Genomic DNA, 21,956 nt, shown 5'->3' with positions numbered 1-21,956 from the left:
CAGCTGGTCACGTTAATGTTGTGAGTTCGCACCCGTCTATGGTGAATTACTGCAAGGGAATATATGATTTATTTGAACTGCGGAGAAAGATGTCTAAAGACTTGAATAAGTGCATCTCAGCGATCGTTGCAAGGACGACAACTACGATCGTTGCCCGAGGGGAGTGGGGGGGGGGGGGCTCTCATATGAGAAGGTCGGGGATGCTCGGAAAATTTGAATTAAACCCCTAAAGGTGATCAGTCTGGGCATGACTCGGGCTCTATTTGACCCTGAGATATTTCACTTTTAAAAACCGAAATGATAGCAAAATCCCCATTTTAACTTTGACAGCTAAAAATAGCGGTGTTTCGTCCAGAATACCCTAGAAATCCTCGCTTTACACCCCTAAGCGAGACCACGAGCATCTACGACCATTTCTTATGGAACTTTCTCCGGGATATCGCTAACGAGTATTCTTCTTTTCTTCCTTCTTTTTTTTTTTTTTTTTTTTTTTTTTTTTTTTTTTCATACACATCTGAATGTTAACGGTCCTTGAACTTTATTTTTCAGCAATCCTATACTAGCAATCTGGCAGCAATCCAATCAAAACCCAGTAAAGTTTAGAACGAATGAATAACGCAAATCCTGGAGAAATTTGAGGAAATTAAAGGAGCTCAGTCACGCTTTGCGCATATTGAAAAGTTTAGCCTCAGTTTTTCAAATTCGTCGTTTGTAATCCGTGTCAATCTTCTCCATCCTTAGCCATCCTTGTTCCTTTATGGTTTGTCATTATCTCTTTGGTGTTTTTCTATCTTACTGAACTGTTATTTTCAGGTTTCCTACTATTTAAAGGTAATTTTGTATGTGGCCAAAATAACTCAAAATACCGTGACAGAGCTCTTTTAAGCCTGATTACTCTTGTCTTTTGGCCGGAGACATTGTGTTGTGTTCTTGGGCAGGGCACTTTACTCTCACAGTGCCTCTCTCCATCCAGGTGAATTTAATGATGGGGGTAGCGCTATCGTGATGGACTAGCATCCCATGTAACCAGGGTGGAGTAGAAATACTCCTAAACGATTCATTCCGGGAAGAAACCGGAGATACGCGGCTGTAGTGATGGGCCACTTAGCTCGTACGCAGACTTAGCTTACCAACTGGTCATAGAAACCGAAATGTTACAATAACGAAGAAACACGGGAGAGCCAGAAAGAGGTCAGATGGGGGAAATTGGAGAAAATTAAAACGGATTGCTTTAGGTTAAACTCGAAACACATCGGCCGGACTTTTTTTCAAGTTTAGGTAGCTTGTATAAAAATGTTATTCATGCTGCTCGTAAAACATCCTTCTTTCTTGTGGCCGAGATTTTAGTTGCTACTAAATGACTGCTGCTCGGCCAATTTGGAGTTTAGTACTCATATATAACAAAAAACAGAATCGTGCTAAAAAAGATACTCTGATCTAGAGATTTCCAAAACAAAGCCAGAAAAATTAGGCTCAATTCATTCAGCACCTTTATTAGTTAAAATTGATTAATTAATTAATTAATTAATTATTTTCCACATAAATTAGTTGAAATTCCACTGTTAGAAATAACTGAAAAGGTTACTTGATCAGATAGGGCAGTTTGTTGAATTAAATTTAGTTTCTGAAAAATGTTTATTACGCGCGCTTCCTTTTCACGGGGTACTTCGACACCCCTGCGCCCTTCAAGTTTCCACCCCGCACATTCCCTTGCAATATGAGAGCCTGAACTTCTTCGATGGTCAGTGGTTTAGCATCGTTAGAATACCAGTGATCGCCTTCCTCTTCGATCGGTGGAGGCACGATGGAAATGTTGTCGTGCGCAGGGTGGGGCCCAGCTCCCTGCAGGCCATCTATAGGTGTTTCTCCGGCCTCGCCCATGGACAACTTCACTTTCTGTAGCGCTTTGATCTGTAAGAGCTGGTTGCATTTCTGTTCAATAATTCCGAGATATTGCATGATGTTATTGTCGTCGACGGTCACTCCACCTCCGAGAAGTTCTGTAATGGATGCGCGGTCGCACTTGGTCGAGTTAAAAACGGCTTCGATCTTTGGCTTCAACAGCTCCAGCTGTCTTCTGCTCATCTTGTATTCCTTTTTCACGATTGTTAACTCGTCTGTGGCAGCGCTCATTTTCGCTTCCAGTTCTGTGAGAATTACTTTTCTGCGCACATCGTTCTCGACGCCTTCTCTCTTGATCATCTCGATCTCATCCTTCAAGTATCGAATTTCATCTTGCAAGGTTTCGATTTCCGTATTCGAGTTGTTCACGTAGTTAAACAGCGCGAAGTTTTGATCTTCATTCTCAATAAACGACTCCACCAAGGTGTCCGTGTCGTCGATGCCAGTAGCTTCTTTGATCTTATCGAAGATGTTTTCAAACTTGCTCGCCTCTTGACGCAGCCCAGTCAGTTGAGTTTCGAGCTTCTTAACTGTGCGAGCTGTCAATTCTTCTTCCAGAACTGACACGCGATCTTCGGCTTTCGTCGTCATGAATTCGCGAAGTTTCCGATCATGCTCGAGGACGCGCTTGACGTCTTTTATGTCTGCGTTATACATGGCTAGATCTCTTTCCGCGCGCTCGCGCAGTGACGCCATCCTGTGCTGCGCTTCGTCCCTAGCATTGAAATGCGCCGTCGCCATTTCCGAGATTCGATCGATTTCCTTCTTTCCCTCGGAGAGTTCAATCTGCAAACGCCTGTATAGGTCCAGAAACCTTGCTTTATGCCCTTCGATGTGATTGATGTGTTCTCGGAGGTTCAAATTGTCGGTCAGGGCAATGCTAAATTTCTTAGTCATCTTGTCCAACCTGTTCTCCAAAACTCGAGTTAGCTTCATGTTCGCGACGTGTTTCTGATGATAAACATCCTTGCTACCTCCCATTTTCTTACACTGTTGGTTGATCGTCTCACTCATGGCGGCGACTTCGTCTTCAACGCGCGCGACAGCCTCTTTCTCTTCTTTGATTTCTTCCTGAACCTGTACTTCGCGATCAAGAAGATCCGCAATCTTTTTCACGTTTCCTTGATCAAGCAATTCGTTCTGCCGGCTTCTCGCCACCTGAATCATTGCTTCTAGCTCTTCATTGTCCTTCACTAGGGCTTCGATGGCCATCTTTTGTTTCCTCACTGTATTTTCCGTTTGTTCGGTGTAAGTTCTTTTGTCGTTGCGCATACAGCGGTACTGCCGCTGGAGGTGACTCAATTCCATTTGCGCCTCGAGCTGTGCCTCAACTGGATCCACCTTGTCTTCATCCCTAAGGCCTGGCATTTTTCTTCGCATTAACCTCAAGCAGGAAAAAGGACGCCGGGTTAAGCAACAAATCACGCTGCAAATTACACTGCAACACTGTTAAGCAAACCCTTTTGCGAAGTAACAGTGTAGTAGTATTTGTGACGTAAACCTTCTACTGCGTACGCTAATTTCGTGCGTTACGTAGACTCGTTCGCGATCCGCGAGCGCTTCAAAGATTCTTTATTCATCTTCACTCCTTAGCGTACAAATAACTCAAAATTGTTACAAGTACAAAAAAATATCCAACAGTTTTCATACTCTACTAAACCTGTTTAACAGGTTTGTTCCAATCCTGCACGCTCAAAGCAAATCCAGTTTTATTTGGCTTTCAAGAAAGAAAGACTTGGGATAATCTTTTTTCGCTTGGTAGGAATCTTAGTGCGAAGTGTCTCTGCACGTTTTTACTCACCATTAGTATTTTGACTCGGCTTAAGATGTAGCCAAAACCGCGCCGAAGTACTGCAGGACTCGTGAAATATTTAAAGCAACACTACAGGTTAACATTGGCATATAGTTTTCATAGTCATTTTGTAAATCTACACAGATTCACAAAGCTGCCTTATTAAAGCCGTTGGCAGCTTTCATTAAGAAAAGATACGAAAATGGCGCAGTTCGTTAAACAATTCCGGGAAAATCATTGCAAATTAAGGAATATTTGCAGTGCGACGCTCTCCTCTTTTTCCTCTTGGAGCCGGCAGGATGAGCGTCAAAAATCGAGTTGGCTAAGATCATCTCATATCCAACAGGCGCGAGTGGAATAATTGTTTTATTAAAAACGCCCCCAAAATACAGAAAACTAAACTAAAATAAAAATAAAAACGCCCAAGAAATCACGCGTACGCTAACCGTATTTGTAGAGCATGGTATAATGGCTCATAACCCAGGATAGCTAAGCCAATGAAAACTCTCGAATAGACCATTTTACAGTTGTCTGCTCAGTGACCTGGCCGTTGAATGGCAGCGAGGCTGGAGTTGACCTTGTTTTGATACATGCAGGCCTCACTGCTTTTGTTGTGTAGAACAAGTTGTTCTAATGCTAACTAGGTTAATTTACGTGACAAAAGCAGAGAGGACTGTATCTGAAGGAAGGTCACCTCCAGCCTCGCCGCCATTCAAAGGCCAGGTCACCGAGCAGATAACTGTAAAAGGGTCTATTGCGTTATACAATGATCCAGTTTTTAAAAACTGCTAATATATCACGATGGCTAAGCCATTGCATTCTCCATTACAAGTCCAGGTTTTAATACTAAATGCTATGTAATCCCTAAAGGGGACTGCGGCGTGCAGGTTATGACACAACACCCGCCATTTTCTCTGATTCCAGTCAACCGAGGGGAAACGTACAAGATTTTAAGATTTAAACCTTTATTCTGGATTATGTTAGGTAAGAGACGATGATGTAGATAATTCTCTCTTGCTTATGGCTAAAGCATCAGAAGTAACAAGAAAAAAAAAAGACTTTAAAAACATCAGTTATGTTACAAGACAACGCCATCAAGAATGAAATTGTTCTTTCGTCGGAGTAAGAAAAAATCGGCAGATTAACTATCGCTCACCATCGAGGACACGGAGGAATCCGACCCTCTCCTATTGCCGTGCAACGATTTATACTGCATCATCAAAACTAGGAACGGATCGCTTCGTGCACCAGTCTTGAACTCCTCCATGGTGAGCTTGCCGTCTTTGTTCAAGTCAAACTTTTCGAAAATCCTCGCAGTGCGCTGTTCTGGCGTTTCTTTCTTCCCCAGTCGACTATCTGTGTACATCTTATACACCGACCTAATGATAGCTTCCATCTCGTACTTGGTGACATACCCGTCCCCGTCGACGTCGTAGATCTTAAAAGCCCACTCTAATTTCTCTTCTAAGTTACCCCGTGATGTGACCGACAACGAGTACAGGAACTCTTTAAAGTCAATGAAGCCGCTTTTGTCCGAGTCGAACGTGCGAAAAACGTGATTCGCAAACTCGGATGCGTCCCCCTCGAAAAAATCAGAATACATATCTTCGAAATCCGTCGTAGAGACAAATCCACTGGGACAACTTTTCATGAAACCTTTGTACCAATCTTCAATTTCTTCTTGAGTAAAACGGGTGCCCTCCATCAATTCGTCTAGTTCCTCTTTCTTCAGTTTGGTTTTCCTGTTACCCATAATGCTGTGTCATCCAGTGTCGAATCACCTGCGAACAAGTTCTTTAAATGGCGCGCAAGTCCGTTGAATCACGAGCAAGCGGCTAGTAGGGGGGCCTTTTAGAGGTGTTTAATTGTCGCCAAGTTGCCCCGATTCTACTGTAGTGGATAAGGTTTCCACTGACTGATCGCCTGAAATGAACGAGAGAATTAATTTAACAATAAGATTGTAATGCAGTTAAAAATCGCATCGACTAAATTGTTCATATACACAGGATTCCGCCAAATAGCGCTTACGTCTATCCCACAGCAACATTTAACACATATCTAACTGTCTTTTCCTGCGGCCATTTATAAGTGACAGATGATCTTGCTTCTTTGCCTACTTTAAACAACTGATTAGTACGTTAAATAAACACTGATCAGTTTGGCTAAATTAATAATTACGAGCATAAGTTTTAGTAGATGTACAAGGTTGAAAAATGCTATGTTGCCATTAAAAACAGCACGAAATCCAGGATGGCCGATTCTTTCAGAAGTGAAACCTTGTTACCAAAACCAATTCTGACTCGTTTGCACACCTTTCGTTTATCTGGAACACCCAAATATTTGCCTCAAGTTCTTATTGGTTCACTGGATTGCCTGTGTCTTGTGACTGGCCAGAGTCATTATAGTGCACTTGCGTTTGGTTTATAGATGCCCAGACCCGCTCTATCACGAAATTAACAAATCGAATGTGGTTTAGCATTGTATGTACTCTTATCGACAACGATATGCGTCATCACAGTGGTCAAAATGTTGTGGACTCACTCGGCAGCGCCTCGTGAGTCCACAACATTTTGATCACTGTGATGACGTATCGTATCATTCTATTTGTTTTTTTACCACAATATCAACGTCAAAGAAAATGTTTTTTTCAGAGCGTGACACATTGACGCGAGCAGCGTTGTCTGGACTCTTATCGACAACGACAAATTAGCCAATCAGATTGCGAGATTAGTAGCAATTGTGGTACAATATTGAATCATTCTCATTCCTCGATCGAGTCTTCGCTTTCACTGCGCAAGCTTGACGAAACAATCGACTCTCGAGAGTTCCGTTACAGGCATGATTTTGATTAGTTTTAAAATAATGGAAATGAACGTATCTGTCTAATAGGCATGGGCAATTCAACCGAAAGTCCAATATTTTGGGACCTTAAACAGAACTTTACGGGGTCCCTCATTTACCAACCGCTGGTGAAGGGAAACGTAGTCTCTAGACGAGTACGAGGTTGGAATTTGTATCATGTTCATGTACAAATGTTTTGATCTTCAATGCATTTGTCCACTTCCGGCAAGTACGGCTATTAAAAGATATGAAGTCACGGCGGACTCAAACTATACCAGGGTGTTGGTAAAAGAAGAAGAAGAAGAAGAAGAAGAAGAAGAAGAAGAAAAAGAAGAAGAAGAAGAAGAAGAAGAAGAAGAGGAGGAGGAGGAAGAAGAAGAAGAAGAAGAAGCAGAAGCAGAAGCAGAAGCAGAAGCAGAAGCAGAAGCAGAAGCAGAAGCAGAAGCAGAAGCAGAAGCAGAAGCAGAAGCAGAAGCAGAAGCAGAAGCAGAGGCAGAAGCAGAAGCAGAGGCAGAAGCAGAAGCAGAGGCAGAAGCAGAAGCAGAAGCAGAAGAAGAAGAAGAAGAAGAAGAAGAAGAAGAAGAAGAAGAAATACAGACCCAAAATAATTGTGAAGCCTACAAAGATCGTTTCCCAAATGTCCTCGTTCCTTTTGCTAATTTTCGTTAAATCTGTTAAGTCTTAGATATTATATCATTTCATTGTCGCTCCATGGCGTAAAAGCATTTAGGAGTTGAACTGCAATTTCCCAGTCAATATAAAATTGAAAAACAGCAACGTTGTTGGATTTTGAAACAAAGTTGAAAAATTAAAGGTAAACGGTCCAAACTGTTCTCTCACAAGAAGACACTTGACTGAGACATGGAAGGGAAAGACTAAGTTAAATCTATCAATGTTTCAAAATCCGTGAAATCCGTCTTTTCCGCCGTGTTTAGTAAAAAGTTTCACTTAACTACCTCCCAGTACTGGAAGTTTCCACCGAAGGTTTTTCCTATTAATGGCGGAAAGGACGGATTTCGCGGATTTCGCGGATTTTTTAAATTGGTTTTATTTAATTCTTCTCTTTAAGACTGTAAGTAAAATATTATTAATGATATATTATAATATATTATTTATATTATACTTACAGTTTTAAAGAGAAGATTTAAATTAAATTAAAAAATCCGCAAAATCCGTAAAATCCGTCCTTTCCGCCATTAATAGGAAAAACCTTCGGTGGAAACTTCCAGTACTGGGAGGTAGTTAAGTGAAACTTTCTTGTAATCACGGCGGAAAGGACGGATTTCACGGATTTTGCAAAAATGTTCAGATTTGTTTTAATATCTCTTTGCAAAACTAAAGCATAACATTTTGCGCTTTTATCCTTTGGCCTTTGAAATACAAGATTTTACTTATCTCTGGTTTCTATATTCTGTTTTAACTGTTTTTATTGAACCACATCCCACATTTGCGGTGACATAGAAGATGTTACATCTTTCTTCAAAAGCCAGTGACACTGATACGTCGCTTTCCTACCTTCCCCAACATCAAGATGAGAACTGTCTCAGTTTATTTATTCTTGTTCGTGTTTTTAACATGGGTCGTAATAATTGTGTGATACACGATGAAAACACGCCGCTGTAGATAATATCTTCTCAACTCTTTTCGCTTGCCTCATTAGTTCTGGTTGATGTTGTTGATAGCCCCTACTGGGACCATGAGTAGACATCATTTCCTAAATTCCTCTCACACGAATTTACCGTCACTGTGGCTTGTTAATCGAGTTTATTGTTTGGTGTAAAATAACTGTTGATTGCTGACCACTGCGACAAAAAATGGCATCGACATGAAAATTACGTGGCGAGAAAAGTCGTCTAGAAAACTCACTGGAAAGCATCAGCAACATGCACATGAGACGGATGAGGAGCAGAGTATTTTCATCACTCAGCAGTGTAATGGAGTGGATGAGACGGAAGAGGTACAGAGTATTTTCATCACTCCTCTTCCGAACACAAGTGGTGCGTCTGTGCCTCATTCAAGCTTCAACGACTGTGCAGTCTCTGCTGAACTACTTCGAGCTAGTACTTCTAACAAGAAGAAGCGAAAGAGGAAATCCAGCAGTCAACGAGCAGTCAAAAAATCCCAGAACGTTCTAACTCGATACTTTACTAGTCAAAAGTAAAAGCGGTTTTTTTTCCTCGTAAGATAGGCCGTAGGGTGGTCTTTTTCAGTAGTTTGACAATTTTCCACATCAAGTAAATAGAATTAGGCACTCAGAACGCTACATGTACCTACGATAACTCGTTACAAGAATAGACTTTTGTGTCCAAGAAATTAGAGTTTATTACAGTTTGATCATTTATAAAACGCGTTCTGTAGATGTGTTAACAGGCTAGCTGTTTGTCGAATTGCGATAATTAAATGGTCCAGTTTCCTCTGCATTTTAGTTGGTGTGCATTTGTTGTTTTTGCTAGTTGAATTGCTAACCGAGTGGCATTTTCATTCCAGCCCTTTTCTTTAGAGAGTCCGCTGTTCTTCCGTCTTGAAATTGGAAATCGTCATCTCTCAAAATAGCAGTCCACTGTCCAAACCCGTACTTAGTTATCCCTTCCTTTAGAAAATCGTCCTCTTCTTTTGTGAATTTCAAAACACGACGAATGTTCCTCTGAGAGCGCAAGATTCTTTTAGGCAGGGCGTCCTTATTGGGGGAGGAGTTGATATTTTGTACTCTTCCAACTGAAGGCCCGGCGTCGGAAGTTGAATCTCCGAGTCTTGCGTGGACGTCCTCGTCCACCTCTGAACCCTTGGCACCTTGAAGGTTTTGTAGGCACTCGTGACCCTTCAAAGCAACTTCACGGGATCGTTGCTTTTGATAGTGAACTTTGGCAACAGCAGAGCTGTGTTTTTGGTCTTCCGACAAAATCCTCTGCTCCTCGCTAGTGTGCTCATTGAGGCTCTGCGTTTCAACAATTTGGCGATAACGCGTGGGATGGATGTACTTTCCAATTGCATCAAACACCAGTTTGCTCATGATCTCCCCCAATTTACCATGTTGGCCCCCATTTCTGTTGACGAGAACGAAATCGCACTGGGGTTTAAGCAAAGGTCTGACGTTCGAGATGTAGCCATTGAGAACTTGCATGTTTGCATCGGTCAGAATCAAAGAATCAAATCCATACTTTCCAGCAGTCTTGAACGTTTTCTGATCAATGAATCCACCCTTTTCCTTAGCTGTAGCAATCATGTCCACCGTCAAATATTGATAAGTCATGGGACGCGACCCCTTCACTTTGATGAACAGATACATGGCAACGAATTTCGTGGCAAATGTCAAGTCTGAAGGGTTAACTTGAGTTGGACTCGATTTGCAAATCTTCACGGTATTCTCGTAGCGCGGCAGATGGAATTTCACCACCTCCAACAACTCCTCCATTGTTGCGCAATGGCCCCTCGCTTCTAGTGTTTCGATGTCTAAATCTTGTGTCCACTGCAATATCATCATCTTAGCAACCGTCTTTCGCGCTCTTTTGAGGTACAGCTCTGTTGCAGAGAACTTTCGAAAGACTGCCTCTGATGCGCCATGAAGCTTTCTGAAGTCGATCATTTCAGAAATGGCATCTATGTAGCCTAAACGTCCACCATGTCCAAGCTTGCATTCGTCTTGTAAGTAGTCGATAAACCTGAACAACAAATTTGGAGAACACAAACTAAAGTCCACCATGTCAAAAGTCAACTCTTCCTCGTCTTCACAACAAAATCTAAGAAACTTAAAGCATCTTGTCACTATTTGTTGAGCTGCGCGATCTTTCTTGCAACCGCCACCACTTCCAGTCAACCATCTCGTGAATACTTCGCCAATGTCACAAGACAATGAAAATGAGGGAAGTAACTTTCCGGCATGTTTTGTAGTCTCACTTGTTTGATCTTGAATTGTGTTCACCATTGGAACATTTCTTGCTACCTTTAGCGAATCTGTGGTTTCTTTCGAATTGGGCTTTTCATCGAAATAAAAGAACCAACTGTGCTTGGTATTAACGTGTTTTCTGCACCCTCTTTGACTTTGAAATCCACCATGGTCACACTCTTGTATTGGGCAGTGATACAAGCTGTCGGTTTCATCCTTTTCCAAGTGAAGCCGTTTTGGTTTGGGTGATGCTCCATCGATATCCGACCAATTGACCTTGCACTTCTTGCTCATTTTGCCTTTTGAAGAGCATTTGGCCAACACGATCTCCTTTAAATCTGACCCATAACCAATGAGCCGATGACAAGCAAAGGAACTGCATATATGTTTGTATTTGCCAAGTCATGCCCTTACTTGCCCGCCCTCATTACTATTGTGCAAAATTCATGACAGTGACATGCAACCAAACTTGCCCAAGCAGGTCTGAGCGCGCCCTATTGTTTGCCTTACAAAGTACACCTCCATTTGGGAACAAAATAGGAATGCGCAGAGAAATGGTCCGAAATCTGGTCCCAAATGACCAATTTGGGAACAATATGTTCCATTTACAGATAGGAACTCGGAACAAAACAGTCCTATACTTCGTAATAGGTGGCCAATTTGGGAACGAACTGTTCCATTCACAGATGGGAATTCGGAACAAAAATATCAATTTGGGAACGGTATGTTCCATTGGCAGATGAGAATTCGGAACAAAACAGTCCTAATTTACCAATTTGGGAACAATGTGTTCCATCAACAGATAGAAACTCGGAACAAAACAGTCCTAAATGACCAATTTGGGAACAATGTGTTCCATTTACAGATAGGAACTCGGAACAAAACAGTCCTAAATGACCAACTTGAGAACAATGTGTTCCATCAACAGATAGAAACTCGGAACAAAACAGTCCTAAATGACTAATTTGGGAACAATGTGTTCCATCAACAGATAGAAACTCGGAACAAAACAGTCCTAAATGACCAATTTGGGAACAATGTGTTCCATCAACAGATAGCAACTCGGAACAAAACAGTCCTAAATGACTAATTTGGGAATAATGTGTTCCATTTACAGAGGGGACCTCGGAACAAAACAGTCCTAGTTTACCAATTTCGGAACAATGGGTTCCATGCACAGAAAGGAACTCGGAACAAAACAGTCTTAATTTATCAGTTTGAGAACAATATGTTCCATTTACAGTTGGGAACTCGGAACGAAAGTTCCTCTTTTACACTAGAGTGAACGTTTGGTTCCTACCATGCAAAAAATCTGGTCCTCTTATAGTCAATAGGAACACAAAAACGAGGAACAGTCGATACTTGAGGAACGTTCCTTTTGGAATGTAGGAACAGCCAACAAAACTTAAAATCAGCGAGAAAACGAGGCAAAGGCTAAAGAAAAACTCAAAAAAGCGTAAATCGAGCGCTTAGGTGAAAAGGAAACAATCTTTAAAAACTGGTGAAGTTTGTTTCGCTCAAAGGCGGCGAAACACGCCATGATAAATTTTTGGGAAATGTAAGGGAAGAAATACAGACCCAAAATAAATGTGAAGCCTACAAAGAGTAGGCATAATTACTAAAGCTAAAGCAACTGTAATTAAAAGATATTAATGAGACAGATTCGCTCGAGGATAAATTGAAAGGAATTGAATAATTAGTGTCACTTACATTGTTATAGGCCTCGTAAAACATAGTTAAAAATTAATCATTTTAAGTGCATTCCCTCGAGCCAACTAAGACAAAACCTTTCGCCTGGCAAGTTGTTATCGAAGACTAGAAATACAAAATTCAACCCTCACTCACATTTCCAAGCGATTACACTTGGATCCATTATAGTAAATGTATAGTAACGCAACCTGCCCTGAAACCCGAATAGCAACAGTTCCGTCCCTCAATGAACATTGAACAAGGGAGAAGTTAAGTGGATAAGCTTGCGCTGTAGAAAAGAATGACGGTCATAAAAAACTGATAATACCGACAAATGTTATTCAACCGAGAAAACAGTCGGAAAAAAACTGTTCTGTCATGATTCGCTGCGTATAATTCAAAATTATTCAACTTTGTTCTTGTTCAAAAGCAGTAGATCTTTAATTTCAGTCACGGAGAAAAGTACTCAACAAATAATTCCCCAGATGATCGTTAATCAGAAGTGTTATGTACAGGAACTTCAAGGTGTTCTTGAGTGACATACTTTAGGGATTGTATTTGCTCGACAGTGCGTGTTTTCCGATGCTGTTATTAAAACATGAGTTACTAACGAGTTGAAAAACAAAATATCGATGAGAGTAAAGCATTCTGGAAAGAACGAGATCGAGTTCTCCGAAGCTGATGACTTGCAATTTGAAGCTCGCACGATTTTGATTAAAATTTAAACCAACTTTACTTATTCCAGTTAACTTGAAGTGAAAAAAATGCGTCGAGTAAGGAGTCATGCACAGATGAAACTAAGGTCGATTTGTAAGTTATATTTTCACATGGGTTTTACCTTCTTTAGCCTGTACCGACTCTAAACATCTGGCTGTTTTTTAACCCCATGTTTGCGATAGTCTACAAAAATCTCGCCAGCTGCCTTCACTGAATTTAAACGGGAAATAGTCCCAATACAATGTAACGAAAAAAAAATTTCTCTCCCTCACCTTTTTTCAGCTATACGTCTTGACGGAAGAGTTTGAATTCTTACAGAGAAAAACCACTGGAAAACGGACGTCTTAAATGTTTTTACACCAGTGGCAATGGAGAAGAAATTCACACAGTTTTAGTTAATGGCTTAGTTCGGTTTTGGGTTTATTGTCATGAGACAAGAAAAGCCGATTGGTTCGTCTGCCATTGTTTGAAAAACTTTTATTTTATTCGTTCACACTCCTGTGGCTTGGGAAACAATTCGACCGCTATTAGCAAGTACATAAAAGTGCTTCTGATCCTATTTAGGACTTCAGTCTTAATGAGAAACTAATTATACCTTTGTAAAGGCATGACCGGCAAAACAACTGTATTGGTTACTTGGGCTAGGACTTGCTGTCACAGACAAAGCAAAAACATTCCGTGTTTCCTCCAGGCATACGTAAGGTAATTACCACAGTGATTGAGACTGACTGGTTTTCAAGTTCTTGAACTTCGAACGCTACTCTCAAAGATGTTTGTTTTGTGTGATTCACTGACTTTTGGGAAAGTTTGAGAGTCTCGCTGGTGTTGTACGTGAAAATTCGCTACCTTAAAAATGACTTATATAAATAAATTTTTGTACTGAAAGGCCGGTTCTCAATTTAGCTGCGTTCTTATCGTTTCTCGTGAATGTTGAAACGTTTAAAACTTAAAACATTTATAAGTTTGCGTGCGTGCAAGATATAGAATTAATTGACTCATTAGATTGCATTACACACTTCGGACTTCGACAAAGCGTTTTCTGGAAGCATATATAGACAAAATACTCAAAGATTCATTGCATGCGCAAACATCTTCTGTTTGGTATTACTTGTTTTAAAATAGATTCCCTCATCGAAAAGGCATTCAATTCCCTCCTCGTATAGTTTGTTGTGAACAGTACTGTTGTGAACTCCTCGAACAGTACTGTTTTATACTTCAATAGAGGGGAAGTATTTCTATAATCATTCGTGATTTAAAATTTTTACCTCGTTTAAAATATTTATTATTAATTAAGGGTTTTTCAATTTTTCAGTTCTATAGGATATATGCTCACAAACACGAGACGTACAAATAATTTATAGCTTTAAAGTTTCCAGCGCTTTAGAATCTTTTTCCATGCATTACGGTACCTAAGATTAGCTGTTGGTACATATTCAGTGCTAGGTAAGATCCAGGTCAGCGTGACCAAATTTTTCCGCCATAGTCAACCATTTACTATGTAAAAGTGCTAATAGGAGCTATGAATTACATTTATACGTTTTTTCCCTCAAGATCTATGGACACTTTTGACTGAGCTTTGGAGAGGTAAAGGGAAGGGGGGGGGGGGGGGTAAAGATCACGTTTCACGGAAAATAAATTGGTTCTTCCACAGTTCACGGGAAATAAAAAAGAAATGGCATTTTTTTGACACGAACTTACGTAACTTATGATATTTGAGAAGTTACGCTCAAAACACAGCCCTACTAGATGTCTTTATCATCCGTCCACTTCTTGTTCTGCGCGAAGCCAAAACAAAAAAAATCCGCAATATTGCAATGCAATATTAAACAATTATTGGATGAGGTTTTTGTGGTATCCGGAATAAACTAGGTCGAAGTAAGCCGGTGTTATCAGCCGACGCCGAAGGCTGAGGCTGATAATGCTAACCGAGACCTTGATTATTTCGGATATCACAAAAACCACCGAATCTCATAATTGTTTTATTATACATTGTTTTAAAGAAAATAACGACAAACGCATTATCGCACCAAACACAGTTTATTTTCGACAAGCCATGTTCTTACGTGAACTTGACATTGCTCTTGGAAATCATGCATTGCGCGCGCAACCTAAGGATTATTCACTAATCTGCTAGCAGATTAGTGAATAATCTGTAGGTTGCGCTGTTTCCCAAAATTAACTGTAGGCTTTTAGCCAACGAGAAGACAGATGGTGGCTACAATGTATAATAATGTTAATTACTGTCGAAAATAATAATAACTGTACAATGGAAGATTGCAGGTTGCAATTCATCACTACCCCAATCTCGTTCCATGAGCCCGCGACCCTCAAAGTTAGCACCAAGAAACTGAGACCTCTGGAAGAAGTCAGAAGGTGAGCCAGCATTGGTTACAGCGGCTACTCTGTCTTTTCGCATGTTCAAAAGCCAATCATTAAACTTGAATGCACGCGTACACGTGAACCAGAATCAGGGTAACACGCGCGGACTCTAGAGACGAGTTTGTCACCATTCACTTATACTCATGGCTGGATATGCGCGCGAGATGAGAATCAGGCTTGTTCTAGAACTCAAGCACAGGGAGCCCTCACATCCGTTTAGAATATTAATAAAAGATTAACTTAGCTTTGTCGCGCGTGTTTTGTGTTTTATGGCGGCCATTTCAAATTTTTGATACGCGCGCGGTCTGCTAGTGCGAGGTCTGGAATCCAAATTATCCTCCGAGATTTTGCGAATTTTTCTGGCCGTCCCAGACTTCCGTAATTTCGGTTCCAGACCTCGCACTAGCAGACCGCTTATTGAAAAATTCAAAATGGGCGCCACAAAACACAAAACACGCGCAATAAAGGTACAGCTGTAGGTTAATCTTTTATTCATATTTTAAACGGATGTGAGGGCTCCCTGCGCTCAAGGTGACGAAGGACCAGAGCTTAAACCTTGAGTCCACAAACAAACCATTACTTAGACCACTGCGCTTCCCTATAGGGTGGTGTTGGTATTATCCGGCGCGGCCATCATGTGTGATGGTAACTTGGAACACAATAATATAGAAAGGAATAAGCGCAATTGGAAAATCTTTGTTTACAATATTCCAATTCAATTCAAGTCAAACTTTATTCAGGCAGGGTGGCCCCATCAGCCATTGGCTGATATCAATAGGGGGCCTGCATAACCTCATTAGCATACGCGATACAGTTTCTGATAGAGCTGCAAAAATGTTCTGAATACTGAAAGAGCACAACACGATTAACTGTCCCAAAGAAAGCAAAATTATTACTTTGCATTTTTCATGTTGCCTGCAGTTTTTATCCCATCCGAAACATGACCTATTCTTCATTTTTCTTAAGAGGGTGTGCACCACTATGGAATGGCGTAACTGACTGGTGAGGTAAACAAATTTTAAAAGGGAATACGAAGAAGGCTTTATCTCGGGGGAGGGGGTGCGTACCCCCTGCACCCTCCCCCTAGATCCGCCCCTGTCTTATCTGATTGAGGTGACGCACAATATAAGGGGCATGTTTGGGTTAGCTACAATATGATCTTGTGTAAACTGACAACACCTAAAGCAAAAACAGAAAAAAATGAAAATTTTTTCTTATTAGATTCCTAATTTTATCTCAGATACTATTTAATTAAACACAGAGTAAACAATGTAAGGATAAAATCAGATTTTAAAATTAAAAGAAGCCATTATCACCGAATGCTTGCGGATGACTGAAAAGCCACGGTCTGTTTCTGCTACTTTCTTGGGGAGTTGCAAGTCACGTCATACATAAAATCACAACCCACTACATCAAGGTAAATCTCTATCACCTCCATCTTTGCATGCGAGCCTTGCACGATCTTAAATTTCTGGGGTGCAGTGTAGTTACATCGTAGCTTTCAGTGCAAGAATTGTTTAGTCTGGCAGTTTCACTCAGCACAGAAAATTAAAAACGTTTACAGACCAGTTGGTTGAATTCTGAAGCTTAGATTTTCCAGCTTTTCTCGAGTTGAATTGAATTTATAAAAGGCTACCAAATGTAATTTCATTTGCTGAAGTCGTGTCACATTTTTAATTGATTTCCAAGGTAACACCTGCCGCGTTGGAACATAGTTTTCCTTCGCAAATTTTCGTCAGATAATTCTGAATTGTTTATCAGTTAATCAATACACAGTTTTCACAACAACGATTCTCAAGGACCCATGTTTAAAATCACACTGTGCCTCTCAGTTTTTTTTGTAAAGGGAAATTAAATATTCATAAAAAATCCTTTGTAAGCAAACTGTAGAGGATATCGAGGTTTGGGCCAATGAAACAAACCGAAATAATTACAGTTTTGTTTGATTTTTTAAATTCGGTGCGCTGATGTAAACACCGTCTGTAATTCACCCGACCGAAACTGAAGCGAGACCTTGTTAAAACCGAGCAAATAATTATAAGGAGAAATCATTTTGCACGGCGTGCCTGAAAATATACCATAAAATCTGTGCTAGAGCAAGAACTTTTTTTCTTTTTTTCATGAGGCATACAGTCTTTTTGTTTACACTTAACAGCATGTTGCCAAGTTCATCATTTAAAACAAACTAGGAAGTCACCCCCCAGAATTTTTTCAACGAAAAAGTGCAATAAACTTTTAGACTTAAGCACAAGATTATAAAGGTATTTATCTTGATAATCTCTTGGTTTTAAGTTCCTAGAAATCGTTAAATTTACCAAATACACGGAAAGATTACGATTTTAATGGTCATTGTTACAAACATTACGTAATAATGTGAAACAGTAACCGTATTATTGTCGCCGTTATGAATTAAAATTGAAGGGAGTTTAAGGAAAACACGAGCCGTAGACAAGTCTTCTCTTCAATTTTAAGCCTTCTTAAACGAAGTAGATTTATATGTTTTACAAGGAAAAAACACTACCTCGTTTGGGTGGGGCATCATAAAAAAGGTTTCTAATAAGTAAAAGTAGAGAATAGAAGTTTGTTCTTAATGTTATGATAAAATATAATATATATTATTCAGAGAAATTTGCTATAATTTCGCGGGGAAACATGCTGTTTTGCGCAAAGTGGTATTCACGATTTGAAGTATAATGATAGTTTTATTTTTATCAACAGCTCTAGATTGACATTGCCACTCAGCAAAAACACAGCTACAGATTGATCACGCCTATTGTAAAACTTTACCAACATACTACATAAACAGCAGCTGTTAGTGTTTAATTAAACTCGCTGGGAATTATTTCTCGGTTGTCGGGCGACACAGCTAACGCCAAATCGTGAACTAAAGATTGGATGACCAACCGTCTTTTCAGGTAAAAACCACAAACCTTAGATGTTGAATATCAATGTTTTTTATATCGACCGAGAAAAGAAAACTGATGCGAAAGATGAATTGCCGGAGTTTGACTTTGAAATGAAACCACTGTGTTTCAGTATTCCTGCGGAGAGCAGTTTACCCACAGTACACACACAAAAAAAACTTTGACCATTACTGAAAAGAATGAGTCGCGTCAAAATCATCTACTGATTTTTCAATCGACCTTACAGCTGTAGATGGGAATTGAAACAAAACGCAAAATTTTCGACCCAGAAACAAAACAGCAACAATAATGACAAGGTAATATGTAAAACTGATGTACTTTTGTTTATTTTTGTTTGAAGGGTCTTCAATACAAACCTTATCTTGGTGACTATATCTGTAGAGATTACCTTTGCCCAAATGACAAAAGTGAGAGGCGATTTCGCAGTGTTACAAATTACTTTGTGAAAAACGCGCTCTAAAACAGCCCCATATTTCAAGTTAATTCGTGCAACTAAGCAAACGTTCAAAGGAAATTTTTGCTATTCGTTTCCAACGTTCTCGGACGTAATTTTGATGAGTACCTCATCGGTTGTAGCCTCGCTTATTTAGAGACCTGATTCTGCGTTTTATTACGTCTTTTTTTGATCGTGGTCAATGTCACCATAAACAATAGTTCTTTGTATTAATCGCTTTGATTTCCTGCATAATGCAGGAAATACGAATTTCGTGGTCGCCAGCAATAATTTCTTTTGTTTTAAACTCTCTAGGCCTAAGGGTTTGCGTTAATTTAAGTTGAGTTAGAAGCGCTTACTGTGAGAATCAGAAAAGCAATAATAACATCATTGCTTTAACTCTATTTTGACATGTCGTTCAACTGCGTAGTCCACCAATCATATTCAAGATTAAACTACAGGTAGAACTTAAAATTCGTTTAGAAGTAGGAATAATGGCAATCAAAGATCAGAGCAGATCAGGGGCGGATCTAGAGGCAGGGTGCAGGGGTTGCGCCCCCCCCCCCCCCGAGAGATGAAGCCCTCTTTTTCGTATTCACTTTTAAAATCTGTTTACCTCACCAGTCAGTTACACCATTCCTTAGTGGTGGACCCCCTCCTAAGAAAAATCCTGGATCCACCCGTGCAGATCGTTCACGCATATACTTCCCATACTTTTGGTGGCGTTGGATAGAAAACTAAGTTTGATGGAATTACAGATAACGATCTGCAAGTGAAAGTTGAACTAGCGATAAATAGATTACAGTCCGCGATACCGACCTGAAAAAGTGTTTATTAACTTTTACTGGACAAATATTTTCCTGGAATGGCTTTTTTTAAAACTTTTTTCGAAACTCAAACTTCAATTTCAGATCGCCAACACTTGCAATAGGTATTTCTTGAGATTTTACCATTTGGTTTGTTTAAATTGCTCCAATTTATGCCTCTGCCAATTCCAAGCCGGTTCATGCCCCCCCCCCCCGGGCATTTGACATTTTGTTTTCAGAAGGTGGCAAACGCCCCACAGTGGGACAGCTGGCGCATACAAAATCAACATGGTGAGGCTGTGAGAAAAGTGCAAATGCCACACCCATGGGATGGCGTCAAATTATATGTTATAGCGATATTGTTATGTACTCGTGAGCGCTAATACAACGTGAAAAAAAGCATCGTTTATCTTCCTATAACAAAAAGGTACTTTCTTATCATCAGGACAGGCATCAAGACCGCATGTCCACAGCTGAAGAAGTAGACCAGATTAATGAAATCCTGTCCAACTTTGAACTTAAGAAAAAAGACTTGTGGTCTCTGGTCCCCGGCAGAGGTTTCCATTCTCTTCTGGGATCAATAATCACTAAGAAAACACGAGACTACGCTGAGTTGTCAGGAAAACACTGAATCTGATTCTTGAAAGGAAAAATGCCGGACCTAACTGTAGATAGCAATCACACCACAACTCAAGCATTGTTTTGTACCAATGGATTATTCGGAGTACAGCTACACATTTTTCTTTCAGTGTTGAACATTTGTTTTTGCTTCACTGCATTTCTGTGGAATGTCGTTATCCTCATTGCACTGAACAAAGAGTGTTCATTTCATCCGCCATCGAAACTACTGTTTCGTTGCCTTGCGAGCAGCGACCTTTGCGTTGGCTTCATTCTAGAACCTCTCTACACCGCATATTTGATGTCTCCTCGACTCTCTACCATTTGTCCTTATGCTTCAAGACTAACAAGTATCACCAGCGGATATTTTTGTGGAGTTTCTTTGACAACACTGACTACTATCAGCTTGGATAGACTTCTTGCTCTGCAGCTGGGACTAAGGTACAGGCAGATCGTCACACTCAAACGAGCTCGGTTCTTTGTGGTTTTTCTCTGGCTTTCCAATGGCATCACAGCAATGATGTTCAATTTCAGTTACTTTATTACCGTGGGGATTATGTGCATTGTTCTGTTTTTGTGTTTAATAACCTCGACCTTCTCTTACACGAAAATCTACATCACACTTCGCCAACATCAATCGCAAGTGGAAGACAATATTCAACGTCAAGGGAAATTCAACGGCGGAGGAAGTCTCCTCAATATTGCACGATACAGAAAGACAGTGTCTGCAGCCCTTTGGCTGCAAATGACACTAGTGGCGTGTTATCTTCCATTTTGTGTTGTCGCAGCCTTGTACGTCATCACTGGATTACGCTCGCCGTCACGTGACTTCGCGTGGGAGGTAACGTTGTCCCTGGTTATGTTGAACTCATCTCTAAACCCGATTCTGTACTTTTGGAAGATCAGAGAGATGAGAAAAGCAGTAAAAGATACACTGAGACAGTTTTGTTGTTTGCAGGTGACTAGGTGGGTTTAAAAAAGCTACGTCACGGCTTGTGCATCTTGTTCCTGTATGGTTTACTAATATCTCTTTGGGGTTTTCTAAAGTAGTAGTAAGCTACTATTTTCAGGTTTCCTTCAATTTAAAGCTAATTTTGTACGTGGGTAAAATAATTCAAAATAACGTGACTGAGCTCCTTTAACAATAATACGATATAATACATTCAGCCAGGGGCGAATCCAGGATTTATCAAGGGAGATGGCTAGCACCTTTGAGATTTTAAAATTAATGGGACATGGCCCCAAAATGTTGCAATATGAGAACTGAAGCCTGATTGAAAACTGTCACACCAGAACCAACAGCAATGCCGCAAGGTAGATAAAACAAGTTTTGAAATGTTGTATGATCTCATATCAGTGTGCAAGAGTACATATTGAGTGTTTGTCATTATTTCTGCCATGATAAACACAGCACAATCGTTTTCAATTTTGTTTTAACAGATCACGGTTGACCTCAAAATGCGGTAAGAACATAAGAGTGGCACACAATCCGTTAAGCGAGTGTTTCATTGATTCTTTTTTATCACATTTGACGTCTTCTGTGATCTATTACTGTACAGACGCACGGCAACGTGAAATATACCTAGGTATTTTTTTTTTTTACAATAAAGAATAAAAAAAATATGCAATGACGTCATTTTTGCGTCTGTCCTTCAATAGCTCATAAGTAAGTATCAATCAAATGCAACAATAATTCTACGGATTATATAAACAATGGCAGTTTGCTGTCAAACGAGCAAACACTCGCTAACTACGAAGAAGTTCCGATAGAATTAAAGGACCACCCCACACAGGCATTTGAAATAAACTGATATGAACTTTACTTCCACTTCATTGCTTTCAGCGGACTATAGTATGAAATCCTGACGAGTGAATGAGTGATCCAGCACTGAGTTTCTGTTAGTAACGCTGATCCCATCATTTTAAGATCTTGTTATTCGTACGCTATCCTCAAGAGTATTTAATTCCCCAA

At 40.2% G+C, this 21,956-nt stretch overlaps 3 protein-coding genes and 1 pseudogene across 4 annotated transcripts; 1 reads left to right on the top strand and 3 right to left on the bottom strand.

Moving 5' to 3' along the window:
- Positions 1 to 1,601: 1,601 nt before the first annotated feature.
- LOC145493137 (outer dynein arm-docking complex subunit 1-like) lies at positions 1,602 to 3,470 on the bottom strand. Its single transcript, XM_081472532.1, has one exon. The coding sequence runs from the start codon at positions 3,280 to 3,282 to the stop codon at positions 1,639 to 1,641; it is 1,644 nt and encodes a 547-aa protein (XP_081328658.1). The 5' UTR covers positions 3,283 to 3,470; the 3' UTR covers positions 1,602 to 1,638.
- Positions 3,471 to 3,783: 313 nt separating this feature from the next.
- Positions 3,784 to 13,170, bottom strand: LOC145492758 (neurocalcin homolog pseudogene; annotated as a pseudogene). The gene is made up of 2 exons (XR_014050051.1): positions 13,097 to 13,170; positions 3,784 to 5,617 (listed from the first exon to the last, which is right to left on the bottom strand). The product of XR_014050051.1 is annotated as a neurocalcin homolog pseudogene (transcript).
- LOC145493436 (uncharacterized) lies at positions 8,994 to 11,014 on the bottom strand. Its single transcript, XM_081472904.1, has one exon. It carries the CDS (start codon positions 10,710 to 10,712, stop codon positions 8,997 to 8,999), a length of 1,716 nt encoding a protein of 571 aa, XP_081329030.1. The 5' UTR covers positions 10,713 to 11,014; the 3' UTR covers positions 8,994 to 8,996.
- Positions 13,171 to 19,959: 6,789 nt separating the features above from the next.
- On the top strand, positions 19,960 to 20,993 carry LOC145493101 (melanocyte-stimulating hormone receptor-like). The gene has a single exon (XM_081472504.1). The coding sequence runs from the start codon at positions 20,019 to 20,021 to the stop codon at positions 20,958 to 20,960; it is 942 nt and encodes a 313-aa protein (XP_081328630.1). The 5' UTR covers positions 19,960 to 20,018; the 3' UTR covers positions 20,961 to 20,993.
- The last annotated feature ends 963 nt before the right edge of the window (positions 20,994 to 21,956 follow it).

This window comes from Orbicella franksi, chromosome 7 (genome assembly GCF_964199315.1).
Source record: "Orbicella franksi chromosome 7, jaOrbFran1.1, whole genome shotgun sequence".
Classification (NCBI taxonomy): Eukaryota; Metazoa; Cnidaria; class Anthozoa; order Scleractinia; family Merulinidae; genus Orbicella; species Orbicella franksi.
The sequence above is the reverse complement of the archived record's forward strand: the minus strand, read 5'-3'. Positions and strand labels throughout refer to the sequence as shown.

Coding starts and splice junctions, on each gene's coding strand:
- LOC145493137 (XM_081472532.1), bottom strand. CDS start 3,282: ATGCGAAGAAAAATGCCAGGCCTTAGGGATGAAGACAAGGTGGATCCA.
- LOC145493436 (XM_081472904.1), bottom strand. CDS start 10,712: ATGAGCAAGAAGTGCAAGGTCAATTGGTCGGATATCGATGGAGCATCA.
- LOC145493101 (XM_081472504.1), top strand. CDS start 20,019: ATGCCGGACCTAACTGTAGATAGCAATCACACCACAACTCAAGCATTG.